The sequence below is a fragment of the Salmo salar genome, chromosome 16 (assembly GCF_965601325.2).
Source record: "Salmo salar chromosome 16, fSalSal1, whole genome shotgun sequence".
In the NCBI taxonomy this organism is placed as follows: domain Eukaryota; kingdom Metazoa; phylum Chordata; class Actinopteri; order Salmoniformes; family Salmonidae; genus Salmo; species Salmo salar.
In genome coordinates, this window is record NC_138306.1 from 76722501 (window position 1) to 76735091 (window position 12591).

Genomic DNA, 12591 nt, shown 5'->3' on the forward strand with positions numbered 1-12591 from the left:
TTTTCCTGGCGCCTGTTTTAACACTAGTGTGCAGAGATGAGTTGAGAGGATCGGTCTGTCTTTTATATCCCTGGGGGCTGAAGGTCACTGTGTGTGACGCTACACTAGCACTGACACATCTCACTGGAAAGCAAGACGTTCATCTGTCTGCCTACTGCAGACACCTCTCCTCTCTCCCCCATCTTTTTCTCTCTCCCTCTCTCTCATCTCCATGCTCCTGCTGCCTGTCCCTGGGGTCACGAGCGCTAAATACAACAGGTGTAGACCTTACAGTGAAATGCTTACATGCTCATCAGTCTAGCGTTGCCATTTAGTCTCCCTCGCCACCATGGTCCTCCAATGCCCTCATTTACTGTACCCCTGGCCCACTGTTTCTCATGTGTAGACACACACACACGCACACACACACACACACACTGGTCATTTCACTATACACCCTCAGGCCCACTGTTTCTGTTGTGGGGAGAATAGGTTATGAGTCTCGTACTTTACTGACTTTGTTTTAAAGCTCAAACACACACATGTTGTTCTGCTGTTCCACTCTCCCCCCATCTTAACCCTCCATGTCTATGTGGTACCCATAGTAACCAACTACACCCCATCCCTTAGGTCCCATTCCATCACTGAAACACCCCACCCACCCTACCCACACACATACAGACCACACTCAACAGGCACTGCACAGGTCCACTCATCTCTGCATCATATGGATGTGCTAATCCAATGACTCACTGAGCTGAGAGGAGATCAAGGTGATTTAAAGATCAGAGGTTTGACAGAGACACAGGTGAACAAGCTGATATGTGCTCTCTTACAGCACAACACAGCAGTCGGGGTTAGGTTAGGAGGACGCCAGAGCAATCAATGTCTTCTTATTCACTGCTGCGGCTCACTGGTTCACACACACACACATCTTTGCAGGCACCATGTGAATTAAACATCCTTGCAGGCACCATGTGAATTGAACATCCTTGCAGGCACCATGTGAATTGAACATCCTGGCAGGCACCATGTGAATTGAACATCCTTGCAGGCACCATGTGAATTGAACATCCTTGCAGGCGCAATGTGAATTGAACATCCTTGCAGGCACCATGTAAATTGAATGTGTGAGGTGTTGGTTACAAGCAGGGAGGCAACTAACCTTTTCCTAACCGACTGAAAACCAGCAGTCTGACAGGGGTTGTATGACAGGAACAAGGAGTGGTTGGGTGAACTATGGGTAGCCTAACCTGAGATATAAACACTCGTGTTGGCTCCCTGAGTCATTGGCTCAATGGGTTGACAGTCTGGGGTTCAAATCCTCTGGGTCCCATATACACCTACACTGTTCCTTCTCATCTGTAAGAATAGAAGAAGAAGAAGATGAGCGTGTATATTAAGAAGAAGAGTGTGTGGGAGAGACACCTGGTGATAGAGATGAAAGGATCCTCACAGGGAGGAGGCAGGTTTTGGCGTTTCCACGGAGATAAGAGAGGAGGGACGACAGATGTTGGGGACGAGTAGAGAGCTCAATCAACTCTCCTCTCTCTACTCTTCCACTCTCTCTCTCTCTCTCTCTCTCTCTCTCTCACTCTTTCTCTCCCCGTCTCCTCTCCTCTCTTCTTTCTTCGTACCTCTTCACTCGTCTCCTCTGTTTTTCCATCCCTATCCTCCCTGCCCTCTGTCAGAAGCTTCTGCCTACTGTAACTAACATCGCTAGTTAGCGAGCAGTCTTCTACCTCAGCTAACGCCAGCCAACGACTCATCCATGTCATTATAGCACAGCTAATACACTGTGGCTAATGAAAGCTAGCATGTTGTCTCACACAGCTAACAACGCTACTAACTACTAAGATAACACACAGCATCAACAGCCTTATCTCTCCCACTGGTACTCGTTGAGCTACGAGAGATCTAAGGCAGGCATATTAATAATGGAACACAAACAAGCAAGTACATGGCAGTGTGTTTGTGTGAGCGTGTGTGTGAGCATGTGTGTGTGACATGTGTGTGTTTGTGAGTGTGTGTGTGTGTGAGAGCATCTTTCCTGTGAACAGAAATCCAGAAAGGTTATGAACATCAGTGTCAGAAACATCTGGATTACTGTTCACCTGGAGAGGTTGGAGGTTGTTTTGTCACCTTTGACCTGCTCTTTTAATATCAGAGGCTTCAGTGCCTCAGGGATGGATGTAAATAGCCCAGTGTGTGTGTGTGTGTGTGTGTGTGTCTGAGTCTGTGTATGGTTACTATTGACCCAACCAACATACTTGGCTCAAATCCATCAATATCACTGCTTTAGGAGAAAGAGTAAGATATATATTATATGTGTAACAGGGTTATATTGGTGATTCCCCTTGCCACTTTATTGTTAAGCCAATGGGTTTTTGGTTTTTGGGGGGGGGGGGGGGGGGGGGGTGTATATGTTGTACAGTGCGTGAGTGCAGAGTTAGATGGTGAGCCGTGCATTGCATGACGTGCAATTTTGTGCTGTTCCTGTCATAATAAAGCTCCATGACTGGTGTTACAAGTTGGAGTTTGTGTTGACGATTGATTGTACACAACACAAGAAGAGTACTGTTACATATGTACATCCACCCACATGCAGCCACCTACACAAATGCACTCAAGTACATATGTTCATATACAAGGATTCAGACCCCTTCACTTTTTCCACATTTTGTTACGTTACAGCCTTATTCTAGAATGGATGAAATCGTTTTCCCCCCCTTATCAATCTACACACAATACCCCATAATGACAAAGCAAAAACAGGTTTTTAGAAATGTTTGCAAATTTAGAAAAATAAATAAATAAATGAAATATGACATTTACGTAAGTATTCAGACCCTTTACTCAGTACTTTGTTGAAACACCTTTGGCAGCGATTACAGCCTTGAGTCTTCTTGGGTAAGACGCTACAAGCTTGGCACACCTGTATTTGGGGAGTTTCTCACATTCCTCTCTGCAGATCCTGTCATGCTCTGTTAGGTTGGATGGGGAGCGTCGCTGCACAGATATTTTCAGGTCTCTCCAGAGATGTTCGATCTGGTTAAAGTCCGGGCTCTGGCCATTTTGAGACCTGTCCCGAAGCCACTCCTGCGTTGTCTTGGCTGTGTGCTTAGGGTTGTTTTCCTGTTGGAAGGTGAACCTTTGCCCCAGTCTGAGGTCCTTAAGCGCTCTGGAGCAGGTTTTCATCAAGGATCTCTATGCACTTTGCTCTGTTCATCTTTCTCTCAATCCTGACTAGTCTGCCAGTCCCAAACCGCAAAAAAACATCCCCCACAGCATGATGCTGCCACCACCATGCTTTACCATAGGGATGGTGCCAGGTTTCCTCTTCAGGCCAAAGAGTTCAATCTTGGTTTCATCAGACCGGAAAATCTTGTTTCTCATGGTCTGAAAGTCCTTTAGTGGACTCCAAGTGGGCTGTCATGTGCTTTTTACTGAGGAGTGGCTTCCATCTGGCCACTCTACCATAAAGGCCTGATTGGTGGAGTGTTGCAGAGATGATTGTCCTTCTGGAAGGTTCTCCCATCTCCACAGAGGAACTCTGGAGCTCTGTCAGAGTGACCATCGGGTTCTTGGTCACCTCCTTGACCAAGGCCCTTCTCCCCCGATTGCTCACTTTGGCCTGGTGGCCAGCTCTAGGAAGAGTCTTGGTGGTTCCAAACTTCTTCCATTTAAGAATGATGGAGGCCACTGTGTTCTTGGGGACCTGCAATGCTGCAGAAATGTTTTGGTACCCCAGATCTGTGACTCGACACAATCCTGTCTCAGAGCTCTACGGTCAATTCCTGCGACCTCATGGCTTGGTTTTAGTTCTGACATGCACTGTCAACTGTGGGACCTTATATAGACTGGTGTGTGCCTTTCCAAATTATGTCCAATCAATTGAATTTACCAGAGGTGGACTCCAAACAAGTTGTAGAAACATCTCAAGGATGATCAATGGAAACAGGATGCAGCTGAGCACAATTTTGAGTCTCATAGCAAAGGGTCTGAATACTTATGCCAATAAGGTATTTCTGTTTTTATTTTATTTCTAAAAACCTGTTTTCACTTTGTCATTATGGGGTATTGTGTGTAGATTGATGAGGAATCATTTTTATTTCATCCATTTTAGAGTAAGGCTGTAACGTAACAAAATGTGGAAAAAGTGAAGGGGTCTGAATACTTTCCGAATGCTCTGTATAAAGAAAGACCTCTGAAATGTCTATGGGAAAAGGTCTCCATTGTATCCCCTTGTTCCTGTCTTTCTATGGTAAAATAACCACGTCTCCATGCTTCCCTGTATGAACAACATCCTAACACCCTTAACCAAACACCCTGCAATAGCTGTTACCATGGAAACTAGAGCCTCAGAGTCCGACCGTGGATCACAATGAAGGTCCCCCCTGTAATTCTCTCTCACTCTCTCTCACTTTTTCTTTCTTTCTTTCTTTCTTTCTTTCTTTCTTTCTTTCTTTCTTTCTTTCTTTCTTTCTTTTTCTCCCTATTTCTTCTCTCTCACTCTCTCTCTCTCGCTCTCTCTCTCTCAAACAGAATGCTTCTCCAGAGACTGATAAAACTCAAGTTGTCAAAGTACCAATGTCACACATCCATATCCTGTCCTCCTTTTATTCAAGTCTTTATTCACATATTCTCAGATGTAGCTTACAGCATTGTCTGAGGCAGATACTGTGGTCTATATTCTCAGATGTAGCTTACAGCATTGTCTGAGGCAGATACTGTGGTCTATATTCTCAGATGTAGCTTATAGCATTGTCTGAGGCAGATACTGTGGTCCATATTCTCAGATGTAGCTTACAGCATTGTCTGCGGCAGATACAGTGGTCCATATTCTCAGATGTAGCTTATAGCATTGTCTGAGGCAGATTCAGTGGTCCATACAGTATTCTCCTGCTGCATATAGAGACTCCATCCATACAGATGACAAAAACATTGAACGTTTAGATGTCAAAGCTCATGTGAAGAACAGGTCAACTTTACTTGAAATGAATGCTCAATCATGCGGTGAAGACATAATCAATGGTTTTTCACCTCTCTCCAAATATGATCACTCACCACCATATGCAACCAATGTAGCATACAGTGAAAATAAGTTTGTGCTTGTTTTACACTTCATTTCCATGTGACTTCACGCAAAAAATGTAATTATCTCCGGTCCTATGATGCATTACATTACTGCCTATTGACACACACACAGACATACGTACACACACACACACACACACACACACACACACACACACACACACACACACACACACACACACACACACACACACACACACACACACACACACACACACACACACACACACACACACACACACACACACACACACACACATACACAGCTGTTAAACGAGGTCAGTTTGTTATTTAGGTGAGTGACAATGTTACAGACGCACAAATATCATACCCCCCCCTAAAAATGCTAACCTCCCCTGTTATGATTTAATGGTGAGAGGTTAGCACGTCTTGGTGGTATGAAATTTGTGCATCTGTAACTTTTTCACTCATTATTACTGACGATTCATTCAGTATTATCCGTAATCATGGTAGTCTTTAGAAACATTTTATATTCTTAGTAACAATAAAAACTACTCCAAAATGACAGAATACAGGGCCAAATACTTAACTTTTTACTACTTTAATACATATATAAGTGAATTTGTCCCAATACTTTTGCTCCTCTAAAATTGGGGGACTCTATACAAAAAGTGGGTTTACCCGATTTGGATGAAAATCCCCTCAAATTAAAGCTGACAGTCTACACTTTAAAAACTTCTTCGGGATAGGGGGCAGTATTTGGAAGTTTGGATGACTGAGGTGCCCAAAGTGACGCCTCTGCATGTTTGGAAAATGTTTGTAATGCTTTTGTATGCGGGGCGCTGTCCTCAGATAATCGCATGGTGTGCTTTCGCCGTAAAGCCTTTTTGAAATCTGACAAAGTGGCTGGACTAACAAGAAGTTAAGCTTTTAAATGATGTAAGACACTTGTATTTTCATGAATGTTTAATATTACGAATTTTTAATTTGGCGCTCTGCAATTTCACCGGATGTTGTCGAGGTGGGGCGCTAGCGGCACGCCTATCCCAAAGAGGTTTTAACCTCATAGTCAAAGTTTGATTTCAAATCCAAACTTTTGGAGTATAGAGCCAAAAGAAGAAAACATGTTTTAGTCTGAAGGTAGGTCAGAGTAAATAACACTCCTGTAGTTTAGCTGAAGGTAGGTCAGAGTAAATAACACTCCTGTGGTTTAGCTGAAGGTAGGTCAGAGTAAATAACACTCCTGTGGTTTAGCTGAAGGTAGGTCAGAGTAAATAACACTCGTGTGGTTTAGCTGAAGGTAGGTCAGAGTAAATAACACTCCTGTGGTTTAGCTGAAGGTAGGTCAGAGTAAATAACACTCCTGTGGTTTAGCTAAAGGTAGGTCAGAGTAAGTAACACTCCTGTGGTTTAGCTGAAGGTAGGTCGTAGTAAATAACACTCCTGTGGTTTAGCTGAAGGTAGGTCAGAGTAAGTAACACTCCTGTGGTTTAGCTGAAGGTAGGTCAGAGTAAATAACACTCCTGTGGTTTAGCTGAAGGTAGGTCAGAGTAAATAACACTCCTGTGGTTTAGCTGAAGGTAGGTCAGAGTAAATAACACTCCTGTGGTTTAGCTGAAGGAAGGTCAGAGTAAATAAGACTCCTGTGGTTTAGCTGAAGGTAGGTCAGAGTAAATAACACTCCTGTGGTTTAGCTGAAGGAATGTCAGAGTAAATAACACTCCTGTGGTTTAGCTGAAGGAATGTCAGAGTAAATAACACTCCTGTGGTTTAGCCGAAGGTAGGTCAGAGTAAATAACACTCCTGTGGTTTATCTGAAGGTAGTTCAGAGTAAATAACACTCCTGTGGTTTAGCTGAAGGTAGTTCAGAGTAAATAACACTCCTGTGGTTTAGCTGAAGGTAGGTCAGAGTAAGTAACACTCCTGTGGTTTAGCTGAAGGTAGGTCAGAGTAAATAACACTCCTGTGGTTTAGCCGAAGGTAGGTCAGAGTAAATAACACTCCTGTGGTTTATCTGAAGGTAGTTCAGAGTAAATAACACTCCTGTGGTTTAGCTGAAGGTAGTTCAGAGTAAATAACACTCCTGTGGTTTAGCTGAAGGTAGGTCAGAGTAAATAACACTCCTGTGGTTTAGCTGAAGGTAGTTCAGAGTAAATAACACTCCTGTGGTTTAGCTGAAGGTAGGTCAGAGTAAATAACACTCCTGTAGTTTAGCTGAAGGTAGGTCAGAGTAAATAACACTCCTGTGGTTTAGCTGAAGGTTGGTCAGAGTAAATAACACTCCTGTGGTTTAGCTGAAGGTAGTTCAGAGTAAATAACACTCCTGTGGTTTAGCTGAAGGTAGGTCAGAGTAAGTAAAACTCCTGTGGTTTAGCTGAAAGTAGGTCAGAGTAAGTAACTGGCAGCCAAGTGGGCGTCATATCACTGTTCTGTCTCTGGCATATCATGTTGCCAAGTACATTGCTAGTGAATAACCAGTCCTTTAGAGTACTGGTAGGGAGCGGCATGGAATCCTGGGTAGAGAGCCATGTTTGGCTGAATCTCTTTAACATTTACAAGAGCCATGATCATGCTATCTCATGACTGGCGGGCCTATTTACCTTTGACCTTACAGCTGAGCACAGGTCATGGGGGATTGCCTGTCAGCATGGAACATACTTGACACCAGGTGTGTGTGTGTGTGTGTGTGTGTGTGTGTGTGTGTGTGTGTGTGTGTGTGTGTGTGTGTGTGTGTGTGTGTGTGTGTGTGTGTGTGTGTGTGTGTGTGTGTGTGTGTGTGTGTGTGTGTGTGTGTGTGAGGATATCCATCCTCCCCCATCAGCTGTGTGTCCTCAGCAGGGAAGTGTTTTTCTCCAGCACTCTTCAGACGACTAGAAAGCAAACAAACACTTTCAGATCTAACCGCTCAACAAAAAAAACATCTTTAAACAAATAAGGCCTCTTTGATACCAGATATTCTACTGTATAAAGAGACAGACACAGGTGGTGTTTTCATTAAGAAGAAAAGCCCTCCCTCTGCTTTTCCCAGAATCCTGTGTTGTTTCTTCCAGCAGGCTCTGCGCCCTGTCAGCCCATTGGGTGGTGAGGCCCGGGGAGAGATGGAAGGAGGCGGAGGAAGGGGTTAGAGGTCACAATACTATTTCCTTTTCTTCCCACCTGTCCAATTATTTTCAGATCACTGCAGATGTGGAAAGGGGGCGATACATTGGCCATGTTCAAGAGCATCAAAATGACTGCAGGCGACTGCTAACTGACTGATCTACAAATCACCTTGCATCAGAAATAACACTCATTATTATTTGTATATCAGTCAGTCAGTCACAATTTGCGGTTTTGATTCTCTCGAACACAGCCATTCCAAATGCACATACAAACGTGTGTGTCCTCCTGCTGGTGTGTTCGAGCGTTAAGCCTAACGAAGCCGACTCAAAATGCAGGTGATGGCTGAGAAGCAACTGCAGCGACTTGAAGGCGACTTCATAAAAAACAGATTTTTGTAAAGTGAATTCAGTCGACATGTAGTCACAAGTCTTTTTATAACCATAATGCAACACACTTTGAAAGGCCAACTTTGTTGATCAACCAAGCACTCATTTTCTTTCCATTTAGTTTGCCACAGAATAGCTGATTTATATTTTATAGATTTGTTCAATAGTGAATTAACCTGTACATTACCAACATTCATGAGCCTTGGTTGGCTCTGTAACATTTTCTTGTAGACCTAAACACACAGCACATAGCCTTATTCTCTCTCTCTCTCTCTCTCTCTCTCTCTCTCTCTCTCTCTCTCTCTCTCTCTCTCTCTCTCTCTCTCTCTCTCTCTCATCACCCTGCTCCTTTCTTTCTCTCCCTCCCTCCAGGCATTGGACAATGTCCCTCTGCTCTTCTACATCCTGGCATGTAGAAGAAGACACAGGGCGCATTTGAGCGGATCACTTTTGTCAGGGTGGCGACCAACAATGATCACTGCCCTGACAAAAGTGATCCGCTCCATGCCCCGTATCTTCTTCAGTATCTCTAACAGCCTCCAGACTCAGATCTAAGGTCAGTTTGGTGTTTTGGTCTTAATGGTTAAGGTTTTGATTTTGGATTCATGAGCTGATTCTAGATCTGTGCCTAGGAGTATAAACGCCCTAGGCAACAGACTGATGGAGAGGTAATTTATCGCCCTCTAGAGGATACTGAACAATACTGCATTGTCATAGTTGCTTGACCTCAAATAGCCAACATTGTTTTTCATAGAACACAGCATACCTTTAAGCATTAAGGCCCGAGGGGGTGGGGTATTGGCCAATATATACCCCCCTTATAAGCACTGTTCTTATGCACGACGTGAAGTGGACTGCCTGGACACAGCCCTTAGCAGTGGTAGTGTATATTGGCCATAGGCCTATACCATAAACCCCTGAGGTGCCTTATTCATGTTATAAACTGGTTACCAACATAATTAACAAGCATTTTGTGTCATACCCATGGTATATTGTCTGATATACACACAGCTGAAATGCTGTTTTCTGCCAATCAGCATCCTGGTCTCAAACTACCTGGTTTATAATAGGCTATAAATATAATTTGAACTGTATGGCGGTGTCTATAGGTAGATGTTGGTTAGAAGTACAACAAAGTGTGTGAAACTCGAAAGGTTAAATCCATAATTGGTGATGGAGTAGGTCTACATTTAATCTGATTCAGCAATAATAACATGGCTAATCAGATTAGCAAACCCCGTTACAAGGTTGTAACCTTATAGTATGAAGTAAGAATATCTCTGGAGTCACTTCTAGACGGTTCTTTTCCATTCGTCATAACATGTTTCCCGTGAAACTCTCAGTGCCCATTCATTGGCTAACCTACCAGTGTGTTCTACGATTTTTAGATGACGATTGGTCCAAATAATGTACATCAAACAAATTGTGCGTTCTTATTGGTAGAACTCTTAATCCCCGCCTTTAGAAGTAATACATTATACTTTACCTCCTCCCGGAGCAGTGCCACATATATCTGTGCTAGGGGAAACTTCACCCAAAGCCACTTTCTTAACACAGTTCCGTCCGACGTCACATTACAGCAGACATGGACCACATGATCAACTGGAAGGTAAATCAGATCTATTAATAAAAGTCTATTCATTAGTAACAATTAACATATGCTGAGCATCCCATGTTGTATTGTGTTCTATAAATCGTCCCTTATTTCGCTACGAGGTCGTTGTCGTCTGGCAAGCTGCCCATCCTCTCCAATGTTGTTGTGACTTGATAGTGACACTTGCTATTGGGTGGGTATAATTTGTGGAACGTTCCAACAGGAATCTGTTCCAGAAGCTTCGTAAATAACAAGGTTGCCAACAACAACGCATACAAAGTTAGGGAGTGGGCTATTTCATTAAATTTGTCACTCACCACGTTTATTCAGAAAAAATGTCTGTCTTCACTCTGGTAGCCTATGGACAAACATTAAGAATAAGCTACGTGGTGAGTTGTTCCCTATTCGGCAGCTAGTTAGCTAGGTGAATTGATCATGCTACTTTGTATGCGTTGTTTGTTGGCAACCTTGTACTTTACTACGTTTTTGGAACATATTCCTGTTGGAACGTTCCACAAATTATACCCACCCCTTGCTATTTGCATGGACAGTGCAGTGTTACATTGTTAAGATATTTCTTATTCTCTTGTTGGTTAGCTACATTGTTATGAGTGCTTTGTACAGTGACGCATATGCAATGTTTTTAGGATAGTATTGCTATAAATACTGCAGCCTACGCAGCATCGTTTATGTGGTCTAGTTCACGAGGGGGGTCGTCTTGAGCAGGCGCTGCGCAGAGAAGCAGATCTAAAAGTCAGCTCATTCGACAAGTAACTGAACTGACAGGTTCTAATTATAGAAGATCAGCTAATTTGTTCTGAGGTGTGTGTGTGTGTGTGTGACTGACAGAATACAGGCCTAGTATACGGATGGTTGCAGCTGTCCTGCCAACTATGGTGACTGTTTGGGTGTCAGCTGACTTCTATTCTTTGGACCTTTTGGTGTGGGGGTTGAGGGGGGGGTCGGCGTAGTATTTTGGTCCCTTGTGGAATTCTAGAGCAGTGGTTCCCAATCAGGGAGTCCACAGTGGGTACTTGTGAAGGCTCATGAGACCATAGGCTTACTGGGGGTACTTTAGGGGTACTCCGGGCAGAGCAAAATTCAGTTGGTACAGTAACCGAAAAAGGTTGGGAACCGTTGTTCTAGAGTGTTCCTTCCTTGAGGGATGGTAAGAGGGGCTGGTGGAGAGTGACTTGGTCCTCTACTTGGTCCGCTGTGCAATTGAGCATGACAGAGGATTATATTAAGTAGGCCAACTTTGTTGGTCAAACAAGCACTCATTTTCTTTCCATCTAGTTTGCCACAGAATGGCTGATTTTTATATTTTATAGATTTGTTCTATAGTGAATTAACCTGTACATTACCAACCTTCATGAGCCTTCATGACCTAAACACACAGCACATAGCCTCATTATCTCTCTCTCTCATCACCCTGCTCCTTTCTATCTGACCCTCCCTCCAGGCGTTGGACAATGTCCCTCTGCTCTTCTACATCCTGGCATTGAAGACCCTGGTCTTGTGCCTGGGCTTCGCTGGAGTGAAGATCTATCAGGCTAAGAAGGAAGAGGCCAAGCTGAAGATACAGAGGGCAGAGCAGAGGAGGATAGCGGAGCAGGTGCAGGAGCTCCTGGATAACGAGCTCCTGGACAACAAGAAGGATGACTGACCCAGAGGAACAAGGGAGAGTGTGAGGAGATGAAAGGTGAAAGTGAATACAATACAAAATGTGGAAATCAGTCAGCAATACAGACTGGGAGATAACAATGGGTGTTTCAAAGGGTATAATGCCTTAAAGTACAGTAGTTATTGATCAGTTTGAGCTAAACATTTCCCCTCTTTCTTCCCAGGAACTACAGTATGTCACCTGACCAGACTGGAGACCTACATGCTCCAAGGATGGGGCGGAGCTCTGATTGGCTGGTCTGGGGAGAATGTATAGTTCCTATTGGACAGTACTTACCCAGAACAGGCCTGGGGTCCTGGACATTGCTGCGGGTGTCATTCTTTTTTTACACAAACTTTTAACTTCAGAGCCACCAGATGTTTTGTAAATAAAGACTGTTTTTGTACCTCTGTTGGAGCGGCCTTTCTTTGTCACATTTGATATATAGAGCTGAATGTTGGAGACAGTGGTGTGATGGAGAGGTGGTCAGTCTATTGACTACACATTAGGGGGCATTTAATTTGTCCTGATCAAGGAGATGAGGAAGCCACTATAGCACTAAACTCTTATCATGTTGACTGTTTTCTCTGGTTTGTCTGTATTAGTGTACTTTTGGTACTTATTTTAGAGCTTTTTTTTTTACTTGCTGATTATCTCCGTTAAGTGAAAAACACTTAAATTTATTAGACTATTGAAGTCTTAGTGGCTTAGTTACTGTACATGGCTCGGTTCCCTGCACATTGTAAATTTGGTATTGGCACTGACCCTGTTTATATAGCTTCCTCTTATTTCTGATGTTTTTCTTAAAC

The 12591-nt window shown here is 43.5% G+C and overlaps 1 protein-coding gene across 1 annotated transcript; it reads left to right on the forward strand.

Moving 5' to 3' along the window:
- The first annotated feature begins 9995 nt into the window (after window positions 1-9995).
- On the forward strand, window positions 9996-12193 carry smim11 (small integral membrane protein 11). Its single transcript, XM_014150737.3, has 3 exons — window positions 9996-10134; window positions 11582-11821; window positions 11967-12193. The coding sequence occupies exons 1-2, from the start codon at window positions 10111-10113 to the stop codon at window positions 11783-11785; spliced, it is 228 nt and encodes a 75-aa protein (XP_014006212.1). The 5' UTR covers window positions 9996-10110; the 3' UTR covers window positions 11786-11821; window positions 11967-12193.
- Window positions 12194-12591: the final 398 nt, after the last annotated feature.

Coding starts and splice junctions, on each gene's coding strand:
- smim11 (XM_014150737.3), top strand. CDS start 10,111: ATGGACCACATGATCAACTGGAAG. Junction 10,135..11,581: donor ACCACATGATCAACTGGAAG/GTAAATCAGATC, acceptor CCCTCCCTCCAG/GCGTTGGACAATGTCCCTCT.